Genomic DNA, 25,203 nt, shown 5'->3' with positions numbered 1-25,203 from the left:
CGGTGAACCCTGTGGAAAGAGATCTTCTGCACCTCCTCCTTGGGGAGCTTCAGGTGGACCTGTAAAAAGGATCTCACGGTGGCCTCGGGGTCTTCTCCTGCCTCCTCTGGAACCCCCGCGATCACTAGATTGTCCCTCATGCTCTTCGACTGAAGATCCAGGAGGGTTTCCTTGATGGATCGGTTCTCCTCTGAGAGACGGGCGGTGTCATTGCCCAGGGTCTTCACGGTCTCTCTGAGGGCCTGGTTCTCCGCTGCGAGCTCCCGCACCTGCTGCTGGCTGAATTCCAGAGACTCCCGCAGACCTTGAAATTCTCTATGGAGGATCTCCAGCAGATTGAGGCGGCCATCAAAGCTGGAGAGCTTTTTATCAATCGAATCCAGGATATCGCTCACTCCGCTGCCTGGAGAGGACACAGCCCCGGGAGAGTCCTCAGGCCGTTCACGCTTGGCGGAGGGGGTGGTGGTGGCGGTTCTGGGCTTCACCATGTTGCAGGTATTAAAACACTCATCAATGAATTTCTCCAGGTCCTCCAGGCTGACAGAAGCTTAATACTCTTAACAGGTTATGTTAGTTAGCAGGAAATATTTTAATATGGCGGAAAAATGAAACAAGATCGAAAATGTTTGTTCAAATGCTTACGCGCCGCCAAGTCGACTCACCACACTCGTCTCGCTGGGTCTCGCGATACTACAGCATCACACTCTCCTCTAGTAACAGCAACATTAACATACCACCCACATCAACACCCCTCGCCTTTCTGGCCATTGATCGTATATGAGAACTGGACTGAGTGACTCCTCCCCTCCCACATTTCAAACAGGAAGTAGCCGCTGGTTCCAAGAAGATAAAGTCCCCAAAACTTCTACAGAGAAATAAACAGCTGTTACTCAGTCATTGTATTGGTCAGAAGAACTGTTTATGCTCTGACATCTTTTTTTAACATGTTCTGAATAATCCTCGTCTATGTTCATGATGTGTTTTTCTGTATTGGAAGTTATTCAAGTTATAAACTGACCAATCAGATGCATCAATAAAAGTAGCAGATCTACATTTTCTTGAAATCTGGTGGAGCTGACAACCTACAGAAGAGCTTAGGAGACATCAAATCTTGGATGGAGCTGAACTTCCTCTGCCTGAATGAGAACAAGACAGAGGTGATGGTTTTTGGAAAGACTGACCTGCTGACAGGTTGCTATCGTGCCGTTGGCCCCCTGGAGCCTTCAGATGCTCCTTTCATTAGGGATCTTGGTGTAAACCTTGACAGGCATTTTAAATTTGACAATCAGGTCAGTGCTGTGGTCCAGTCTAGTTTTGATCACTTCAGGCTAATCAGCCAAGTGGAACCATAAGTGATCCATGCTTTGATCGTCTCCAGACTGGACCACTGTTACTCTCTCTGCTCCACCGTCTCCATCTGGTCCAGAATTCAGCGGCCCGCCTGTTAACGGGGACCAGACGCTGCGAGCATTCAACTCCAATATTACGCTCTCTTCACTAGCTGTCTGTGTCTTTTAGAATCCTTTTTAAGATTTTACTTGTGGTTTTTGAATGTTTAAATGGTCTGTTACATCTTTATCGCTCACGTCGAGTCCTAAAATCTGAAGATCAAATGCTTTGAACGGTTCCCATGACTCGGCTTGTGACTCGGAGAGGTGGAGACTTTTCAGCTGCAGCTCCTAAACTCTTTAACGCTCTCCCCTTTTCTGTGAGGTCCGACCCCTTAACCAGCAATAAAACGCTTTTGAAAACTCATCTTTTAGTCAGACTTTTAACTTCAACCAGCTTGTTCATTTTGTTCATCTGATACTTTCATTGTTTTATTGCTTTGACCGTTTTATTGTTATTGTTTATTTATTATATTAAGTAATTTTATTTATATTTGATTTTATGATCAGCACATTAGTTACCTCTGCTTTAAGAAATTCTTTACAATTAATGAATTGATTGATTGAAGTGAATAAAAACTGCGGTTTCAGGATACACACTGCAGAGAATCTGTAATGCACTAATTGATAAACAATTATGAAATTGTAGAAGGAAAACGTGCTGAAATTGTTGTTGAAATAAGACTCCTCCTAATGTATGTTTTGCTTGTTTCTCATTCCACTTTTTAAATAATGTAAAAAATGGAACTTTTATCTTAGGAGTCCACCTTAAATCATAGCCGTTCATTTGTGAAGGATTCATCCTCACCGTTTCTCAGGTGAGTTTCTCTCGGGATGGGTGAAGTTTTGCAAGATTTCGGATGTTGCGGGTATTTCCCTAAAGTCTGGAAGCCTCTTCTTCCACAGAGCGTGACGTAAAGCGTCAGCGTGGATGTGTGCACGAGGGGAAAGTCGGGCTCACCTGACTGGAAACCACGGTGAGCCCGCATGGATTCAAGCTTTTGTCTTGATTCACCAACTCTTCGAATCAGAACAGCGCGCATGCGTGGTTCAGGCTGATGCAGGCGGACGTGCAGTGGGCTTGTCACACAGGTGTTAAAATGGGCGGAGCGACAGAGAAGCCGTTCATTAGAGTTTCTGCCTAATAACGTTCACTGCGGGAGGTTTTTATTAGTTTTTATTAGGTGATTATTACTGTTTTAATGGCGTTTTCTTTGCTAATGTGCGTTTTTCTTTGCGCCACGCAGCCGTGGAGCGGCGGGTGGGGCGTGGCTTTACCTGTCACAGGTGAGTCCTTTTCTTTCGGGATCGTACATTAAATAGTTGTCATCAGTTTTGTCATAGCTGATATTTTTAACTGGTTGTATGTTTGGTTGTTGATGTTTATTATTTAAATCCAAACCACAGAGATTGATAGTGTTTGATTGGAAAGGATCGTCCTGCTGCAGGGCTGCAGTCACCTCCTCCATCAGGCATGACAAGCAACAGTCAAAAGTTGGGTTTAAAACTTATTAATGTCTATCCAGTTCCAAATGTAATCTTAGCATTTCCTGAAATTCCCATTCAACCTGAAAGGGGAGAAACAAAAAAGGTTTTCATGAGGAATAAAAGAAGAGGCTGTAATTACAGTGGAGATCAGGCGGAATCTGATCTCCTGAAGGAGAACTTTGGCTGGTTTGGCTTTCGGCCACAGCAGTGTTGAGAGCTTTGTGACTTGCATGTTTGATGCAGAGAGAAGAAGAAAAATGAACCAAAAACTTCTTAGCAGACATTTTTAATTAGGTCAAAAAGGAGTGTTGATGCTGCAAATTATTATATATAAGATACGTTTTTGTAGCGGTACATTTGTATTTATTTAGTTTCATTTTTTTCATACCAGCTAAAGTCATCATTCTATAATCTTCCCTCCCTCCAAATGCATGACGACCAAAAACTGGAAACATGTTTATATTTAATTTGTTCAACAGAAACCTTTTCTTTTTGAAATGTCTATTCTTGTGTGTTTATGGATAAGAAATGGTTAAAATCACTCAAAATGTTCCTCTTTAATTCAGGTGAACGAGTTATTACTCACTTAATGTTGTTGTTCACCTTTCAGCTTATCCGGTTAGGCATCGCCACAGCCAGTCAGCTGTAACTGATTCACACAAGTGGTTTGGTAGAGAGTTTTCATGCCGAATGCAAAAAAATGAAGAAAAAAAGAACATCATCCAAGTTCTCAAAAAATCCTAGATATTTCGTAATTTCAATTATCGATTTATATATATATATATATATATATATATATATATATATATATATATATATATATATATATATATATATATATATATATATATATATATATATATAGTTATAGTTATATATATATATATATATATATATATATATATATATATATATATATATAGTTATATATATATATATATAGTTATATATATATATATATATATATATATATATATATATATATATATATATATATATATATATATATATATATATATATATATATATATATATATAAATATATATATAATATTTTACACTTTGGATAATCTTATCTTAGCAAAAATGTTACTTTTTTTTTCAAACCGTTCCCGGTGGTCTTTTAATTACAGTGTTTTTTTGTCAAGGGCATAGTTTCTTAGGAGCGGCAGCAGTTCATCTGTTGATGCAGAGCTGGCCCACCCCCACATCCCGTTACTCATCTGTTACATTTTCACCCGCTAGCTTACAGCCCCTCGCATCTCAAACCTAATATTACTGGTGTAACGAAAATGGCGAGCAATACCAGAGCTCTCTATCCGAACAGTTCTGATCCGGATTCCAGCTCAGACGAGGAAAACAAAGACGTTCATGGATCCTTTTGTCTGGAAGTGGAGGCATCAGAATGGAGCAGGAAGCTTGTGGCCCCGCCCATTGAAATTGGTATACGTAACAACTACAAACTTTTTCAGACATTTGTTTCTCTGCTCCTGATTCACCACAATCTAACACTCAGAGATGCCATTATTAAGCCTAATTTACTTTATAAATGTCCTCCATCATCATAAAAACACCACAAAAACGTGTTAAAAACACAATTTTCATCAGAGTGGGTCTTTAGAAATATAGTGACATTTTCCATCCACCACTTTGGTAAAAATTCAGATTTTACACCAGAAAAGAAACAGAAAAGAAGAGAATCGAGACATTTTTTCATATTTATTGCTGTTTTTTCCTGAAAACTGTTTTCTTAAAGCTAAACACATAAGGGGCATGGCTCATTTGATTGCTAGGTGGGTGGATCCAACAGAGCTTCCATATTTGTCCCAACCACCTGCCGTTCTCAGCTTTTGTCGTGACAAGCGCAGTAACCTCAATCAATGGTGACGACCCATGTGCAGTCGGAAAAGATTCATTTACATTTATTTTAAAAAAAAAATTCTAGTACAAGTAAAAAGCAGAAATATGTCCCACTAGTGTAAACCTCCTGATATTTAGTTCCTTAAATGTTTGTAATTTGCATCACCTGACTCTTGCCCTCTTTTCACCCATACATCCATGAAAACTTTCATTAAGAGGCTCAACATGTAAAGGCTGGATTCTGCATTTGGGCAAGCACACTGCCTCAGCTTTTGCCCTTTTCTTTTTATGGACTTTGGATGTTTTTCAGTTGATATGCAGCAGAACGGAGGAAACGGAGGGCAGCGGGATGACGGGTTGACATTTCTGTATTAGTAAATAGCTAAAAGCACTGCTTTGACAGTTGTCAAAGAGAGAACTGAAAAGAGCCATTAACTGGGGTAACTCTGCCACTTTAATACTGACAATTACATTAAATTCTGCCTGCATTAGTCCAGAAAATGACATAAACATGAATTCATCATGGAAAATATGCACAAGACAAATCTGTGTTTATATTTCATTTGGAAAAATCCAAATAATCTTTAATAGCCACATGTTATATTTATTAAATAAATGTTGATGCTTCAATTATTTTTGAAAAACATTCGTTCCTTTTTAAGTTGATCACTTTAAACAGATGCTAATCAGTTCTGTAACATTGCATGTAGCACTTAGCATTGGGGGTCATTTTGTGGGATGAGTCCAGAGGACAAAGTTTCTGCAGAGGGGGGTAGCTTGCCCCCTCGTCATCCATCTGTTTACATTCTCCTGCTGGCTCACAGCTACACACCTAAGCTTAAAGGCAAGCAATATTGTCAATATCTGTGCACAGTCCGGTCACTTCCTGCCAGGATTACTGCAACTCCCTTCTTTTTAGTTTACCACAAAAAAATCTACTAAACTACAATATGTTGAAAACTCAGCTGCCAGAATTATCTGTCAAACACCTTCCATCCAACACATCACACCTGTTCTGCAGCAGCTCCATTGGCTGCCGATCACACAGGATTACATAAAAAATACTTCCAATGACTTTTAAATCCATCCACAACCTGGCCCCCTCATATCTATCAGATCTTGTCCATGTCGCCACTCCCACCCGTACCCTCAGATCCTCCTCCTCCCCTCATCTGGATGTCTAGTCTTGTCACTATGGGGAGCAGAGCTTTCAGCTGCTCTGCCCCCCGGCTCTGGAACTCACTACCCCCTCACCTCAGAAACATCGGCTCTCTCTCACAATTCACCAAGAAACTAAAAACTCGCCCTTTTCCAACTTGCCTATTCCCTCCATAACTTGTTATTCCTATTTTAAATGTTCATTTTATTGCTTTTATTGCTTTTATTTTCACTTTTATGCATGACGACCTTGGGTTCCTAGAAAGGCGCCTAACAAATAAAGCCAATTATTATTATCATTATTATATTGGAGCTTTAAAAAGTGAAAAATAAAGGAGAACCTATATACTTATAGAAGTGTGAGCCCCCGGCCGGCTCTGTGTGCCGGTGTAAACCCTGAGACAATTAAAATCCAAATGAATTATTGATCCTGCCAGAGAGGGGGAAAACCCAGAGGAGCTCGTCTACCTACTAAATAAAAAAAACAAAAACTTTAGAGTCACCATAGTTTTGGTTTGTTATCAAGCTTCCACTGCCCTGCCCCCCCCCCCCCCCCCCCTGTTTAATATGAGCAGTTTGCAATGATGATCCAGTAGTGTGAAGATCAAGTCTCTGCCTGGTTTGCGTAACTAGAAGCAAATCTCTTCTTTGATGCGGGCTGTTTTCAATTTCAGAGCTTCCACAGCTTCATGCACAGCAACACAGATAGGCAGAAATAAATTATCAATGTTGTTCTTGTCATGTTTGACGTTCTGCAAGGAAGGCTAGCAAACAAGGACTTGTAGACAATCAGAAAGACATCACAGCTGCTGTACTGCCTCCTTGTGGAGGCTTAGCTCATCACAGTCAGGGTTTCTAAACTTTACCCATGAGTACTTGACTTCCTCTTTCGGCTTCTCCCATCTGGGGTCGCCACAGCGAACAAGTCGCATGGTAAATTTGGCAATGTTTTACGCCGGATGCCCTTCCTGACGCAACCTTCTCAAACCGGGCTTGGAACCGGCACAGGGGTAAACTTTACCCATGAGTAATGGGACAAATCTAAAGGTCACGTCGAGAAGTGGGGGACAGGAAAAATTCCCAAGTGAAATTCATTGATAACTCAGTGTGTGACCTTTATATTAGATTTATTAAAAAAAATACAAACATGTCCATTTTTCTTAAACTTTTGGTTTTTCCTTTTACAATTAAAAGTTTATTCTTTCTGAACTAAAATCTGCCTTAAATGAATATATCCACCCTGGATGCTTCCAAAGCAGAAATTGTTTTTACATAAAAGGTCATCAGGGTTTTAGTTTTTCAAGTTAAAGATATTTCACCTCTCTCTTCAGCTTATTAAAATAAAAAAGTACATACCATTTCTTTTTTAACTTTCTCTGCTTTAATTAATGTAATAAAATGATCACCATTACAGCTAAATGCCAGAAAAACAAATAGAATTTTAAAAAATGTAAACATTTGACTTAAAATGTATTAGGTAGAGGATTTTATTCCATCGTAGAAAAGGTGGATGTTCATGATAAAGCCTGACTGCAGGGGGAGGAAAAAGTCTGTGGAATTGCATCTTCGCACAGTGATTGTGGAATATTCTGTCACTGAAGCTGCTCTTCAGGGAAAGCCCGTGTGTTGAAAATGTCAGTTTATCCAGAACCTTCTGATTGACTCCAGGGGACAGCTCGGGACGGAGGTGGAGTGTTGTTTTCTGTGTCCTGCTTTTTCCTATCGCTCTGCTGCTTCAGCAGGCTGCAGCTTAAAGGTGGCCTGATGCTGCTACAGAGCCAGAAAAGATCCTTGCAGCCTCACTAGCAGCTGCAGCCTGCTTTGGACCTTCCTGCCCAAAATTATACAGGTGAACATTGTGGTTCACTCAACGTCCTTTCCTTGGAAATTCACTGATGAGGAAGCAGTAGACTGACGTCTACCGCCTCAAGTTTTCCTCATGTTGTTAAGAAGGCAAGCCTACTCGCATCTGTCCTCAAATTCCTGCATCAGTCTTCTGTTCTCTGCCATCAGAGAACCTCTGCAGAACACTGCCCTCTGTGAAGGACAGCTTGACAGAGTCACTTTAATTTTTTTTTTTTTTTTTTTTTTAACTTGTCCTGTCCAACAGCTGGGCAGACAGATGAGAGCTGAGGGCCTCTTGTGTTGGACATATTTTACTTTAACAAGAGGGGTTATTAATCTTCAGACAAACCAAAGGTATGTCTGAATAAACCCCTTTTGTAATTGAGGCCAAACTTTATTAATTTCAATCATGTCTGAAAATCTTTGGTGTTGGACCGGACGGAAAAGGAAAGAGGGGAAGAAGAGAGAGGGACGTTAGAGAGAGGGGGGATAGGGGGTGATAATAGGAGGGGAAGGGGGATAAGACCATGAAGCAGCATAAAGCAACAAGTTTACTGGTTGTTAATCATTATGGTAAGGTTCAAATGTAGTAAAAAAAAAAACAAAAAAAAAAAGGGGGCAGAGCCTGTCCACACACACACTCAAATGTATTAAACACACCTGCTAGCTGCAAAAATGTCCACCTGTCGACATGTACACAAAACAGATAGTGTTCACACGCATACTTATGCCTTAAAACCAACTAGTGTGAAATATTTCAGTCATTCAGTCATGCAAACTGTTAGTGCAAAGGTAAGCTATCACCTGTGCTCAGGTGAGTGTTTATGTTCTTCTAAAATGGGTGGTGGAACGTGAAAAGAAGGAGGGAGAGTGCCCAGCCATCCCCACCCCAAGACCCCCACCGCAGCAGCAGCGGCAGCCGGAATCCCCCCAACGCCACACGGGAACCGGCAGGGAACAACCGCCGTCCGGGCGACCAAGCCCGCCACCCAGGCCAGGGCCAGCAGGGCCGCCGCAAGGCCCCCAGAGCCAGAGGCCAGGGAGGCACGGAGGGAAAGAGAGCGCCGCCCCAGCCCAACCAGGAGAGCAGCCCCCCCGCCGCGCCGGGAGAACCCAACGCAGGGCCCCACCGGAGAAGGACGCCCACAGCCCCAAACGAGCACCCCACCACCACCCAGGAGTTCCGGGCATCCCCCCGCCCCAACCCCAGATACGAGCCAGGACCCCCCAAGGGAGACCCGCTCCGCACTCCAGGCAGCCATCCACCCGGCCCACGGTTGGTCCAGGGAGGAGCGAGGCAGGGGCCCGCCGCCCCCGCCCAGGTGGGGGGAACCCCGGGGAAAAAAGAGGGCCCACAAGGGGTGTTGTAAATATGGCCCGACCAGGCTCGGCCACAGTTGGAAATTTGGCGGGGCCCAGCACTCAGGAGCGAGGACCAGAACCCACCCCCCAGGGACCAGACACCCCCGGCTCAGATGTAATGTGAACCCCCCCACCGTGTGGAGAGAGCACCGCCGGGCCCAGGAAGCCGGCACCCTGGGGACACGGCCGCCGTTGCAAAGGGGCCCGTACCCCCCACCAGGGAAGAGGCAGGGGACAGATGGACCCAGGTCCCACCTTCCTTGCAAAATGTGCGTGCGTGTATGTGTGTTTGAGAGGGTGTGTGTGTGCATGTGTGTGTGTTTATGTTGGGATGTATATATTGAGGGGGGAGGGGTGTGTGTACTAAGGGGGGTGCAGTTAAAATTGGCGGGTAGGGCACTAAGGGGACATCTCCTGATTACTCACAGTGACGTCCCCTCACCCTCCCCACCAAGGGGCCCTAAATGTCTAAGGTGCGGTTAAAATTGGCGGGTAGGGTGCTAGGAGGACATCCGCTGCTTGCTTGCAGTGATGTCCAAGCACCCCCCCTACCAAGGGCCCTACATGTCTAAGGTGCAAATAAAACCAAAAGAGGGGGAGCCCACTCCATACGGCAACCATAGGAGGGGGGCCACCGCCTAGTAAACCCCCCCCCAAGGCTCATCGCAGGCTAAGCCCCCCACCCCCTCACCCTATTATGAGGTTATATGAGGAAGGGGGTAAGTTGGGGACAGCTGATAGACTGTCCCCCGGTGGTCAAACAGCTGTCAACCCGCCCCCCCCCCCCAGCAAGGGGGCCAGGCCCACCCAGCCCAGGGGCCCCACCCCCGGAGGTGCCGACACCCCAGGCCCAGCACCCCCCCCCCCCACACAGAGAGAGAGGAGCCAGAAAGCGCCGGCCCCCCCCGGAGCAAGCCCAGGCCCCCACCCCCAAACGCCGGCCCTAAAAGAGCTCTGGTCAGGCCTCGACGGGACCGAGGCAGCCAACCGGCCGGGGAAACCACCGATGGCCTCAGCGGAGACCCCGACCCGTCAACCCCCCCTGCCCCGTTACAATAGCGGCCCCCCCCCCTCCCCCAGAATGCCCCCCCACAGGACAAGGCCGACAAGACACCCCCCCCCCCCCCCCCCCCCAGACCCCGCAGCCGAAGCGGATGACACCCAGAGCGACCGGGGGCCCCAAGAGGGTTGTCCCGTCCCGCCCCAGAGCCAGGGAAGGGCCGATCCCAGCCCCAGGTGCAGATGGGAAGCCCATCCAGCGCCGCTGGGCCCCCCCCCGAGCAGCGCCCCCCGCCAACCCCCCCCCCCCCAGTACAGGCAAAGGGACCACCCCCCCAAGCCAAGCCAGACCACCACCCCACCCCCCCACCACGCACCCCCACACCCAAGCACAGAGGACCACGCAGCGCCCGACCCCGCCGCACCCAGGCGCCGGACCCCACCCCCCGACCAACGGAGCCCCCACCACCCCCCGCCAGGCACCGGAGGCCCCGACCCCCACCCCAGCCCACGGCAGAAGGGCAAGGAGCAGCGACGACCAGGCCCCCCCCACCCCCTTAGTCATGGAGTTAGCTATGGGAGACCAGAGAGACCGAATTCTTTCAAAGTTACTTGAACTTTGGGCTGACATTTTTTCCAAGCTGATATGATCAAGCAGCAGATTTCTGTGTTGACTTATATTTATTTTTTTTTTGCTTTTCCAATTTATTAAAATAGTTTTTTTAGCAATGCAAAGAGTTATGAAAATGATAGAGCCTAATCCTCCTTCTACATCGATGGCACTCATGTCACCAAGCACACAAAGTGACGGTGAAGCTGTGATTGAAACCTTAAGCCAGACTGATAGATCGGCACATACCTGCTGCCAGAGAGCCTGGACAGGCGTGCAGAACCATAGTGCATGCATGTAATTGTCAGGTAGGTTACTGTCACAGTGCTGACAAATGTCTGAGTTGCTGAGACCCATCTTGAACATCTTCTGTCCAGTGTAGTAAATTCTGTGTAGAGTTTTGAAATGGATTAGCTGCAGATTTGGACTTTTTGTCAGTTTAAAGGTGTTTAGACAAAGTTCTGACCAAAAGCTTTCATCTGTGCTGATGCTCAAATCCGCATCCCATTTTGTTATCGGAAGTGAAATATTGTTATCTAAATTACATAAAAGTTTGTATATTTTGGAGAGAGTTTTATTCATTGAGAAATTGATCAGAGTGGTAACTACATCTGGTAGCTTTAAATCGTTGTCTCTGTATTTAAACTTTTTAGTAATAATTGATTTAAGTTGCTGATATTCCAAGAAGTTATATATTCCATGTTTGTCTTGAAGTTCCTGGGGAGTTATGAATCTTCTATCAATAATTATGTGCTCTAGTTGTTTTATGCCCCCTGCTTGCCAAGCTGGGAAGTGGATAATTTTTTTGTTTATGAGGATGTCTGGGTTGTTCCAGATGGGTGTCATTTTGCACGGTTGAATTGATGATTTTGATATTTTATGAAATTCCCACCAGGCTGTTAAAGTGGCATTTATATTAATAATTTTGAAACAATCCTGTTTTTTAACTATTTGGCTAATAAATGGAAGATCTGATAGGTTGATCTTCCCACATAACGCCTGTTCCAAGTCTAATCATGAGTTGGTTTCTGGATTATTTTTTAACCATTTTAAGATGTATTGTAATCTATTTGCAGAGTCACTTTAAACTCTGATCATCTTTGTATCTGTTTTAAATCAGTTCCAAGTGGTATTTTTAATATGCTTATGTCATTTTTAGTCAAAATCAAAAATCCGGTCTCGTTCTGAGGACATCGCATCATCAGAAAAAAGAATGTGTTAAAAAACCCAGAAACATCATTTCCATCGGAGAAGGTCTTTAATAATGTCTATCTGGAAGGCAGCATCCAATGTGTTGCTTTTAGTTACTAATTCTTCTCTGGTTTCCATCTGGAAATGCATTTCCTGTCATCCAGGCATAAATAGGGTTTAATCTTTTCAGCTGTTGTTTTAACATCTCACTCACTTTCTTGACAATTCTACATACAGGAGAGATTACCAGTTTGCACCTGCTTGCTGAACAACAGCTTTTAAACACATGGTGACATTCATTTATGAAGACCACATCTATATGTAATAAGCATATTTTTTGCTTTGTTTCTTGTCCACAGTGCAGAACTGCTGTGAAGGAGACATTCTCCTTCTTCTGGACTCCTCTGGAAGTGTGACAAACTATGAGTTTTCTGTCTTCCTGCGTTTTGCCTCGGATTTGCTCCGCCCCTTTTCCTTGGGCCGTGGAAATGTGAGAGTTGCTCTGCTGCAGGTTGGCACAACTCCTCACACTGAGTTCAGCCTGGATGTCCACACCAAGCAGGAGAGCCTACAGGAAGCCCTGCGGGGTGTCCGGCAGCTGCAGGGGGACACCAACACTCCAGCCGCCCTTCAAGAGGCCAAGAGACTGTTGACAAATACAGAGCAGGACGTGCCGAAGGTGCTGCTGTGGCTGACCGATGGAGTGGAGTCAGGAGACGTGGACGAGCTGATGTCAGAGCTAAAGGCTTATGGGATCTCTGTGTTAATAGTTTATACAATACATGGCAACCACCAGGTGATGCAGCGTGCAGTCTCCCCTCCTGTGGAGTCACACCTGTATTCCATGGACTTAAGCAGCATTGAGATCATCACAGATGACCTGAGAGAGGCCATCATTCGTATGTGTGAGGTCTATTTATGGACTTAATTTGAACTTTTTGACAGTGAATTGTTGATTTGATTAATAGTTATTTTCATTTGTAGAAATAATGCGAGCAGAGAGACTGAGTGTGACTCACCTGACCTCCCATAGTGCCGTGCTGCAGTGGCGTCCTGCTCTCAATGCAGACAGTGGCTACTATAATCTGTGGTACAGTTTTGCTGGAAAACCTGTGATCAAAGATGTTCTGTCAGGTGACTCCATCAAAGCAGAGCTCACCAGCCTTCAGCCTGAAACCACATACACAGCATTCCTGCAACCCCAGTCCAGCCAGAGACCGCTCAGCCCGCTCTCTGTGACGTTCACCACACTTCCAGGTAGGAAGATTTAAGGCATGTTGTTATAACTTATTTAATTGGGTTCATTTATAGAAAATGTACTTTCTAGCACCTGCTTTTGATGTTGTTTGATAAAAATGTAGATTCAAGAAGTTTTGTCATGAGACCCGAGCACCTTCCTGTGGGCTTGTTTGAACTTTTAACTTCATGCCTGATTGTAATGTTGTTTAAAGACAGTGGTGTCTAACTGTTTTCAGGCCATGGACTGGTTTAATGTCAGACCATATTTTCACTGACTTACAGTACAGACCAAAAGTTTGGACACACCTTCTTATTCAAAGAGTTTTCTTTATTTCTTTTGTAGATTCACACTGAAGGCATCAAAACTATGAATTAACACACGTGGAATTATAGACATGATAAAAACGTGTGAAACAACTGAAAATATGCTGGTGACACTGTTGGGGATTGATTCCAAATTGAAGGCACACTGAACCAGCATGGCTACCACAGCATCTTGCAGCAGCATGCTATTCCATCTGGTTTGCATTTAGTTGGACCATCAACATATTTTCCAACAGGACAATGACCCCAAACACACCTCCAGGCTGTGGAAGGGCTATATGACCAAGAAGGAGAGTGATGGGGGGCTGCACCAGATGACCAGGGGCCTCATTTATAAACGTTGCGTACGCACAAAAGAAGCCGTACGCCACTCTCTACGCAATAATTGATATTTATAAAAAGCAACTTGACGGGAAAATGTGCGGTCCTTCACGCAAGCTCTGACCCAGGCGTACGCACAAAAACGGATGAAATGAGAAACGGCGACGCCGTCGGCAGATGGAAGAAACACGTGAAAGTGACAATGACAATACTGCCTCTCATAAATAACATGAAGACTTCACAAAGCAAGTCTTACAATTAACAGCTACACCAACACCCGTTTGATCGATCAGCAGTGAAACAAACAAAAAAATCAAAAGAAAATTACAACAGAAATTCAAATGAACACATATTTGCAAAATGAAAAGTGAAATATGTTCTGCAATATTGGCATGTTGTGCAATTCATCCTCATAAATAATATAGTTAACAGAACGAAATAATGTACAAAACTGATATTCTCGTCAGTGTGTCCGTCTGGCGGAGCAGATATAGGTGCAATTAGACAGACAGACAGACGTATTAATTGTCCACTGGGGAAAGTTGTTTTCATAGTAAAACATTTCTTCATAAGCTATGGAATTATGGTATTCATGCATATGCCTTTAGTTTGTTTTATTTTTGATAAAACAATGTATGGCGTATGTCTGAACCATTCAGAAAGCAACAAGAAATTACATTTGCGCTGAACAATTTCCCATTTCCACGTCGATTATTACCGACATCTGTAGCTTGTCAGATGTAATTAAATGGATGGAAATAAAATGCCCCATCACAATGCGTAATGACGCACAATGGCTGATCTTGCACTCTTAGAAGATGTGGCAAATGGAAGAATTCAGAGTGAACGCAGCTTTAGACAGCAAGAAGACTTGGAGTAGACAGGAGAGGTGAGTAGACACGTGATGCTGTAGTATCGCGAGAGCCGACGAGAGGAGTGTGGTGAGTTTACTTGGCGGCGCGTAAATTGTGAACAAACATTTTTGATTTATTTTATTACACCGCCATATTTAAATAATCCAGAAAGTTAAAAAATAAAAATCTGAAAAAGTTTGTCAAGCATTTGCCAGCCTGGATGACCTGGAGGACCTGGAGGATCTGGAGAATTACATCGACGAGTGTTTCAATACCTGCCTCATGAAGAAATCCAACACCGCCACTCCGTCCACCAAACGCAACCGTCCCGAAGACTCCCCGGGGGCTGTCTCCTCTCCAGGCAGCAACATGAGTGACATCCTGGATTCAATTGATAAAAGGCTCTCCAGCCTTGATTGCCGTTTAAATCTGCTGGAGATCCTCCATAAGGAATTCCAAGGTCTGCGAGAGTCTCTGGAGTTCAGCCAACAGCAGGTGCAGGAGCTCGCAGCGGAGAACCAGGCCCTCAGAGAGACCGTGAAGATCTTGGGCCACGACACCGCCCGTCTCTCTGAGGAAAACCGATCCATCAAGGAAACCCTCCTGGATCTTCAGGCGAGGAGCATGAGGGACAATCTAGTGTTCGCAGGGATTCCAGAAGAGGCAGGAGAAGTCCCGGAGAACATTGTTAAGTCCTTCATAGAGGTCCACCTGAAGCTCCCCAAGGAAGAAGTCCAGAAGATCTCCTTCCACAGGGTTCACCGGCTCGGAGGAAAGAGGCCGGACAATCAGCGTCCCCGTCCTTTTGTTGCTAAATTTGAACATTATAAACAAAAGGAGCAGGTAAAAAGCAGAGGGCGAGAGCTAAAAGGCACACATTACAGCGTGAATGACCAGTTTCCAGGCGAGATCCTCCGCCGGCGGAAAATCCTCTTCCCGCTGAGGAGGAAGCACCTGTCTGCTGGAGCCCGTGCGGTGGTTGCCGTTGATAAACTTTTTGTGAACGGCAAGCTGTTCCGGGACCCCGAGGTAACACCCTGGCTGTGCTGAAGGCTTTCAGAGGCGCACTGACATCTGCGCTGCCCAGAAGAAACCCGCAAACTTAGTTAATTGAATAGGAAATAATCGGATCATCAATAATCCACACTTCTCAGGAAAAGTGTTTTTTCTTTCTCTCACATTCATGTTTCTGTTGTTGTTTCGTTGTTTTTGTTTTTTGTTCTCTTTTCCTCTCTCTTTTCTCTTGTCCCCCCCCCCTTCCCATCTCCTCATATGTGAAACAGGTAAAGTCAACGCAACCACGGTGAGTATTTATTTATGCACGGAACGGGCGCGCGCGCATACTAGCGCGCATAAGAGCATGCACACGCGATCCCGCACACACACGTTGATAAACTGCAAAAACCTCACTTAGGCTCACACAGGACGCACGCAACATGCAGCTCACAGCCAAGACACGTTCACCCACAACGCACAGCGCTTGTCAGTGTAGCAGGAACGCACAGCGTGCACGCGCACACGGACGGGCACACGCACTATTTAGCCTTGCACTCTCCCGGTTAGAACAGCTATGAACAGTCTTAACATCGTTAGCTGGAATGTGCGTGGACTTGGTTCTGGGCCAAAGAGATTGAAAGTGTTAAATCACCTGGATGATCTTAAAGCAGATATAGCTCTGCTGCAGGAGACCCATTTATCTTTATCAGCTGGTCATCTCCTGTGCTGTTCCCAGTATCCAGCTATGTATTCTGCCAGTTTCAACTCCAAACAAAGAGGGGTTGCAGTTTTGATTAATAAAAATGTTACATTTACTCATAAGGATACAGTTACTGACCCAGAAGGCAGATTTGTAATCATTAATATATCCATTCAGAATAAGGACTTTTGCATCGCCAGTATCTATGGCCCGAATGTTGACGACTCTTCCTTCTTTCACAGATTCTTCACCTCCCTCTCAGCTCACTCTGACTCCACAATCATTATAGGAGGAGACGTCAACCTGGTTTTGGACCCTGAACTTGACAGACTCAGCACAGCAGCAAATCAGCGTACATGGCAGTCTGCAAGTATTCTAAAGCAGTACATGAATGATCTGGGTCTCTGCGACGCTTGGCGCTCATGTCATCCAAGCACTAAGGGGTTCACCTTTTTTTCTCCAGTTCATCATTCACACTCTCGTTTAGATTATTTATTAGTCAGTAACTCCCTTTTGAAAGAAATTAAAAGTTCCAACATTCATCCAATTATTATCAGTGACCATGCACCAGTTTCTGTTACTATTTCAAGGGAAGTACCCAGACCCTCGGGTTCAACCTGGAGGTTTAATACATCTCTGTTAAAAGACCAGGAATTTATTGAATTCTTTAAAAAAGAGTGGGCAACCTTCTTAGAATTCAACAATACTTCTGAAATATCACCAAGTATTCTTTGGGAAGCAGCAAAAGCAGTCATGAGAGGGAAAATCATCTCTTATTCAACGCATAAAAAAGGCAAAGAGAAAGCAGATTTATTAGAATTAGAAAATAAAATAAAAACTCTGGAGACTGCTTATGCTGCTTCTGCACAGGAACACATACTGGGCGACATGAAAAATTTAAAGCTGCAGTTAAATTACATCATCAATAAACCAACACAATTCCAGATACAAAGGCTTCGACTGGAAAGATATGAAAACTCAAATAAATCTGGCAAATTTCTAGCTAATCAGCTTAAAATTAATAAAGAAAAATCAACAATCACTTCTATTATGGACCAAACAGGGAATGTCACCCATGACCCGGTAAAAATTAATAATGCGTTTAAAGACTTTTATCAAAACTTATACACTCCACAGATCAATCCATCAGAACAAAGCATCAACTCATTTCTCAACAATATAAACCTGCCCAAGTTAAACGAAGATCAAATCACAAATTTAGACTCTCCGCTCTCGTTGTCTGAGCTTCGTGAAGCTCTGTCACTTATGCCTAATGGTAAAGCACCAGGGCCTGACGGCTTTCCTGCAGAGTTTTATAAGGAATTCTGGGAACAACTGGCACCAACGTTTTATAAAACGGTAAAATTTATCAATGAAAGCCAATCTCTACCACCTAACATGAACTCTGCCAACATTATCCTTCTTCTAAAACCAGACAAAGACCCCACGAGTCCTTCAAGCTATCGCCCCATTTCTTTAATTAATGCAGATGTAAAAAATTATCTGCAAAGCACTAGCACAGAGAATAGAAAAAGTCACTCCTCACATAATTCACTTTGATCAAACTGGATTCATCAAAGGCAGACACTCGGATGATAATGTCCGCAGACTCGTTAACATAATAGACTTTGCCACCATCAAAAACCAGGAAATGACTATACTATCACTGGATGCTGAAAAAGCCTTTGATAGAGTAAACTGGAAGTTCCTCATTGCTGCCCTCCATAAGTTTGGGTTTGGAGAATCATTCATCAATTGGATCAAAATATTATATCACAACCCCAATGCATCAGTTAGAACTAATAAACAGACTTCCAACAGGTTTTTTCTTGGAAGAGGAACTAGACAGGGTTGCCCACTCTCCCCCTCTCTTTTTGCAATATTTATCGAGCCTCTAGCTGCAGCAATAAGACAGAATGAGAGTATTAAAGGAATTAAAACCAAACACAGCCATCATAAAATTAGTCTCTATGCAGATGACATATTACTGTTTTTAAGTAATATACATTCTGTAAATGAAACGGCAACAATCATTAATGAATTCTCTTCTATATCAGACTATTCCATTAATTGGAATAAATCTGTTTTATTACCACTGAACAGTAATGCGGAGCAAGGACTCACAATACCAGTCAAATCAGGCAATATAAAATATCTAGGTATTTATTTTTCCCCCAAAATTTCAGAACTGGTGCAGCTAAACTACACCCCATTACTGAAAAACATACAGGACGATCTAACACGCTGGACCAACCTGCCTTTGTCCCTTATGGGCAAGGTAGCCACGGTAAAAATGAAAATCTTACCCAAAGTTAATTATCTCTTCTCAATGATTCCCACACAACCGCCATTAAAATGGTTCAAAACATTAGACTCATCCATATCAAGCTTTCTATGGAACAACAAACCTGCAAGAATTAGTCTAAAAACTTTAAAATCTGCAAAAAGCTGTGAAAGATTAGAATTACCTAACTTCCACAATTACTTTCTTGCAAATAGATTACAATATATCTTAAAATGGTTAAAAAATAATCCAGAAACTAACTCATGGTTAGACTTGGAACAGGCGTTATGTGGAAAGATCAACCTGTCAGATCTTCCATTTATTAGCCAAATAGTTAAAAAACAGGATTGTTTCAAAAGTATTAATATAAATGCCACTTTAACAGCCTGGTGGGAATTTCTCAAAATATCAAAATCATCATTTCAACCTTGCAAAATGACACCCATCTGGAACAACCCAGACATCCTCATAAACAAAAAAATTATCCACTTCCCAGCTTGGCAAGCAGGGGGCATAAAACAACTAGAGCACATAATTATTGATAGAAGATTCATAACTCCCCAGGAACTTCAAGACAAACATGGAATATATAACTTCTTGGAATATCAGCAACTTAAATCAATTATTACTAAAAAGTTTAAATACAGAGACAACGATTTAAAGCTACCAGATGTAGTTACCACTCTGATCAATTTCTCAATGAATAAAACTCTCTCCAAAATATACAAACTTTTATGCAATTTAGATAACAATATTTCACTTCCGACAACAAAATGGGATGCGGATTTGAGCATCAGCACAGATGAAAGTTTTTGGTCAGAACTTTGTCTAAACACCTTTAAAATGACAAAAAGTCCAAATCTGCAGCTAATCCATTTCAAAACTCTTCACAGAATTTACTACACTGGACAGAGGCTGTTCAAGATGGGTCTCAGTAACTCAGACATTTGTCAGCACTGTGACAGTAACCTACCTGACAATTACATGCATGCACTATGGTTCTGCACGCCTGTCCAGGCTCTCTGGCAGCAGGTATGTGCCGATCTATCAGTCTGGCTTAAGGTTTCAATCACAGCTTCACCGTCACTTTGTGTGCTTGGTGACATGAGTGCCATCGATGTAGAAGGAGGATTAGGCTCTATCATTTTCATAACTCTTTGCATTGCTAAAAAAACTATTTTAATAAATTGGAAAAGCAAAAAAAAAATAAATATAAGTCAACACAGAAATCTGCTGCTTGATCATATCAGCTTGGAAAAAATGTCAGCCCAAAGTTCAAGTAACTTCGAAAGAATTCGGTCTCTCTGGTCTCCCATAGCTAACTCCGTGACTTAGGGGGTGGGGGGGGCCTGGTCGTCGCTGCTCCTTGCCCTTCTGCCGTGGGCTGGGGTGGGGGTCGGGGCCTCCGGTGCCTGGCGGGGGTTGTTGGGGGCTCCGTTGGTCGGGGGATCGGGTCCGGCGCCTGGGTGGGGCGGGCTGGGGCGCTGCGTGGTCCTTTGGGCTTGGGTGTGGGGGTGCGTGGTGGGGGGGTGGGGTGGTGGTCTGGCTTGGCTTGGGGGGGTGGTCCCTTTGCCTGTGCTGGGGGGGGTTGGCGGGGGGCGCTGCTCGGGGGGGGGGGGGGGGGCAGCGGCGCTGGATGGGCTTCCCATCTACGCCTGGGGCTGGGATCGGCCCTTCCCTGGCTCTGGGGCGGGACGGGACAACCCTCTTGGGGCCCCCGGTCGCTCTGGGTGTCCTCCGCTTCGGCTGCGGGGTCTGGGGTGGGGTGGGGGGTCTTGTCGGCCCTGACCTGTGGGGGGGGCATTCTGGGGGAGGGGGGGGGTCCACTATTGGTACGGGGCAAGTAGGTAGGGGGGGTTGACGGGTCGGGGTCTCCGCTGAGGCCATCGGCGGTTTCCCCGGCCGGTTGGCTGCCTCGGTCCCGTCGAGGCCTGACCAGAGCTCTTCTAGGGCCGGCGTTTGGGGGTGGGGGCCTGGGCTTGCTCCGGGGGGGGCCGGCGCTTTCTGGCTCCTCTCTCTCTGTGTGGGGGGGGGTGGTGCTGGGCCTGGGGTGTCGGCGCCTCCGGGGGTGGGGCCCCTGGGCTGGGTGGGCCTGGCCCCCTTGCTGGGGGGGGGGGGGGGCGGGGGACAGCTGTTTGACCACCGGGGGACAGTCTATCAGCTGTCCCCAACTTACCCCCTTCCTCATATAACCTCATAATAGGGTGAGGGGGTGGGGGGCTTAGCCTGCGATGAGCCTTGGGGGGGGGGTTTACTAGGCAGTGGCCCCCCTCCTATGGTTGCCGTATGGAGTGGGCGCCCCCTCTTTCGGTTTTATTTGCACCTTAGACATGCAGGGCCCTTGGTAGGGGGGGTGCTTGGACATCACTGCCAGCAAGCAGCGGATGTCCTCCTAGCACCCTACCCGCCAATTTTAACCGCACCTTAGACATTTAGGGCCCCTTGGTGGGGAGGGTGAGGGGACGTCACTGTGAGTAATCAGGAGATGTCCCCTTAGTGCTCTACCCGCCAATTTTAACTGCACCCCCCTTAGTACACACACCCCTCCCCCCTCAATATATACATCCCAACATAAACACACACACATGCACACACACACCATCTCAAACACACATACACGCACACACATTTTGCAAGGAAGGTGGGACCTGGGTCCATCTGTCCCCTGCCTCTTCCCTGGTGGGGGGTGCGGGCCCCTTTGCAACGGCGGCCGTGTCCCCGGGGTGCCGGCTTCCTGGGCCCGGCGGTGCTCTCTCCGCGCGGTGGGGGAGTTCACATTACATCTGAGCCGGGGGTGTCTGGTCCCTGGGGGGTGGGTTCTGGTCCTTGCTCCTGAGTGCTGGGCCCCGCCAAATTTCCAACTGTGGCCGAGCCTGGTCGGGCCATATTTATAACACCCCTTGTGGGCCCTCTTTTTTTCCCCGGGGTTCCCCCCTCCTGGGCGGGGGCGGCGGGGCCCCTGCCTCGCTCCTCCCTGGACCAACCGTGGGTCAGGCGGATGGCTGCCTGGAGTGCGGAGCGGGTCTCCCTTGGGGGGTCCTGGCTCGTACCTGGGGTTGGGGCGGGGGGATGCCCGGAACTCCTGGGTGGTGGTGGGGTGCTCGTTTGGGGCTGTGGGCGTCCTTCTCCGGTGGGGCTCTGCGTTGGGTTCTCCCGGCGCGGCGGGGGGGCTGCTCTCCTGGTTGGGCTGGGACGGCGCTCTCTTTCCCTCCGTGCTTCCCTGGCCTCTGGCTCTGGGGGCCTTGCGGCGGCCCTGCTGGCCCTGGCCTGGGTGGCGGGCTTGGTCGCCCGGGCGGCGGTTGTTCCCTGCCGGTTCCCGTGTGGCGTTGGGGGGATTCCGGCTGCCGCTGCTGCTGCGGTGGGGGTCTTGGGGTGGGGATGGCTGGGCACTCTCCCTCCTTCTTTTCACGTTCCACCATCCATTTTAGAAGAACATAAAACCTCACCTGAGCACTGGTGTTAGCTCACCTTTGCACTAAAAGCTTGCATGACTGAATGACTGAAATATTTCACACTAGTTGGTTTTAAGGCATAAGTATGCGTGTGTGAACACTATCTGTTTTGTGTACATGTCGACAGGTGGACATTTTTGCAGCTAGCAGGTGTGTTTATAACATTTGAGTGTGTGTGTGGACGGGCCCCGCCCTTTTTGTACTGCATTTGAACCTTACCATAATGATTAACAACCAGTAAACTTGTTGCTGTATGCTGCTTCATGGTCTTATCCCCCTTCCCCTCCTATTATCACCCCCTACCCCCCCCTCTCTCTAGCGTCCCTCTCTCTTCTTCCCCTCTTTCCTTTTCCGTCCGGTCCAACACCAAAGATTTTCAGACATGATTGAAATTAATAAAGTTTGGCCTCAATTACAAAAGGGGTTTATTCAGACATACCTTTGGTTTGTCAGAAGATTAATAACCCCTCTTGTTAAAGCAAAATATGTCCAACACAAGAGGCCCTCAGCTCTCGTCTGTCTGCCCAGCTGTTGGACAGGACAAGTTAAAAAAAAAAAAAAAAAAATGGATGGAAATAAATGGCCCATCACAATGCGTAATGACGCACAATGGCTGATCTTGCACTCTTAGAAGATGTGGCAAATGGAAGAATTCGGAGTGAACGCATCTTTAGACAGCAAGAAGACGTGCTGGCAAACGAGGACCAGTGGCTTATGAGCCGGTTCCGACTTCCTCGAGCCGTCCTGTTGGACCTCTGCGGGCTTTTGGGCCCGGCGTTACAGAGGAGCACTCGGAGGAACCACGCCGTGCCAGTCCCACTTCAAGTCCTATCAACACTAGGATTCCTGGCGACTGGCACTTTTCAGAGGGAATTTTGGCCACGGTCCGAGGTTGTGAGGCTACAGCATTTACGGCGTCTGCCACCGTCTGCCACTCACGTGCCTTTTTGGCATTAGTAATGCCCACACTGTGCCCTCCAAACAACATTCTTCTCCTCTTTTCCATCTCGCCAACGATAACTTATACTTCACATTGAGTGAAGTTTTGTTTTTTTGATTTCCTCTCTGTGTTTGCCATTATTTCACAATCAATGAATATTAACTTTTGGGCGTTTCACGGACTATTTATGGGCAACTATGGGCGTGTCATGAAGCCGCATGTCCTATGTTTCATACATACGCCACTTCTGACGCAAATCCTACGCAAAGTTTTACATATGAGGCCCCAGGCCTCAACAGTCACCGGACCTGAACCCAATCTAGATGGTTTGGGGTGAGCTGGACCACAGAGTGAAGGCAAAAGGGCCAACAAGTGCTAAGCATTCTGGGAACTCCTTCAAGACTGTTGGAAGACCATTTCAGGTGACTACCTCTGGAAGCTCATCCAGAGAATGCCAAGAGTGAGCAAAGCAGTAATCAAAGCAAAAGGTGGCTACTATGAAGAAACTACAATATGACATATTTTCAGTTGTTTTATACTTTTTTGTTATGTATATAATTCCACGTGTTAATTCATAATTTAGATGCCTTCAGTGTGAATCTACAATTTTCATAGTCATGAAAATAAAAGAAAACTCTTTGAATGAGAAGGTGTGTCGAAACCTTTGGTCTGTACTGTACCTGTATGGGGCTAAAACAGGCATTCTTTTTTATTCAGCCTCCAGTTTCCCTTAACTGTTAAGTGAAGTTTATCTTCATCCTTTGGTACCAGCAGGTGTGGGGCGAGAGGGGTCACTCAGTCCAGTTCATGCAGTCTATGGTCAGAACATAGAATGGTGGCGCGATAAGCAGAAGGCCGCCCAAAATTCTTCTTTGTTTTATTCAGTTACATTTTTTCAACAACTTTATCTAAATTGTGACTTAAATTTTGATAAGTGCATAGAATTGTGTTATATTTTGTATCAATCCAGGGAAGTGTAGATTACTTTTTTTTTATTTTGGCATGGCTGTCTCTGTCAGTATTTTACTTTGGACTGCAAAAGAAAACCTGCACAAACCCTATTGGGTCATGCAAACCTTCCACAATCAAAACAGGAAATTGCTGAACGTTGCTTTGAAACTCACCACCACAACATTCTGCAGCTCCTTTACAGATGTACAAAAGCACATGAAACCCTAGATCAGGGGTCGGCAACCTGCGTCTCTTTCATCCTTGTGCTGTCATGTTCTCAGATTGTCGTGGTGCCTTTAACACCGTCGGGTAATGCGAGTTAGCGGGAGGAAGAGAGCAGTGTGAACGCGCGGAGGGGGCGTGTCTGCAGCTGTGAACGCGACCAGAGTCTGTTATGAGATGGAAAGTTCTTCTAAAAAGACAGAGCTCCGCTTTTGACAACACTGTTGTTGACATCCATTGTTAACGTTTGCTCCACAAACAACAAGTGACGTCGTTCACCGTTGAGTATTCTTCTGGCTTCTGCGCATGCGGGTCTCGTTTGGGTTATGTCACGGTCACACTGGAGATCACAAAAGTTCGGAATTACTTGGAAATGTGAACGGTCTAGCAAACAAATCAGATTTTTTCAAAAAATCCGAATTGAGCATTAAGCCCTGCAGTGTGAACGTAGCCAAAGATTCTCTGCTGTTTCCTGCAATATATTGCAACTAAATCTGACAAGTTTGGGATCAAGTTTTGGGTGGCTTGCGACTTGAAATCCAATTTATTTGCAATGTCTTCCCATATCTTGGTAAGGACCCCAGTCGTCCCAGTGGGGAGCGACTGTCTGAAAATGTTGTGATGAGGCTGATGGACCCATTCCTGGACAAGGGCAGAAATGTTACTACAGACAATTTCTTTACATCGCTGTCACTTGCGCAACGGCTCCTCAGCCGGAAAACCACCATCCTCGGCACACTCAACAAGATTCAACGGGAAATTCCTCAATCCACTAGGCAGACAGACCGCGATGAAGTCACCACTCAGGTATGTTGCAGGTCTTTTGTTGCTCTATGTTTATGTGTTTCTAATTTGTGTGTGAAAGTGCAATGAAAATAACAACTTGTCTTTATTAGGTATTTTCAACCACTGGTGCCACGCTGACGGTGTATGCGCCCAAAAAGAAGAAGACAGTCTACATTCTTAGCAGCATGCACAGCAGGGTTCAGACTGAGAAAACCACTAAAAGGAAGCCAAAC

At 45.6% G+C, this 25,203-nt stretch overlaps 1 protein-coding gene across 1 annotated transcript in view; it reads left to right on the top strand.

Annotated features, from left to right (window-relative positions):
• Window positions 1-702: 702 nt before the first annotated feature.
• The window catches only part of LOC144992096 (von Willebrand factor A domain-containing protein 1-like), a 36,551-nt gene continuing 12,050 nt past the window's right edge, over window positions 703-25,203 (top strand). Inside the window, exons 1-2 of the mRNA XM_078946846.1 lie at window positions 703-2,675; window positions 12,261-13,158. Coding sequence (XP_078802972.1) covers window positions 12,891-13,158 — 268 coding nt within the window. The 5' untranslated portion in view covers window positions 703-2,675; window positions 12,261-12,890. The remainder of the gene's footprint in view (window positions 2,676-12,260; window positions 13,159-25,203) is intronic.

The sequence above is a fragment of the Oryzias latipes genome, chromosome 5, assembly GCF_053564925.1.
Source record: "Oryzias latipes strain Hd-rR chromosome 5, Olatipes_Hd-rR_3.1".
In the NCBI taxonomy this organism is placed as follows: Eukaryota; Metazoa; Chordata; class Actinopteri; order Beloniformes; family Adrianichthyidae; genus Oryzias; species Oryzias latipes.
The sequence above is the reverse complement of the archived record's forward strand: the minus strand, read 5'-3'. Positions and strand labels throughout refer to the sequence as shown.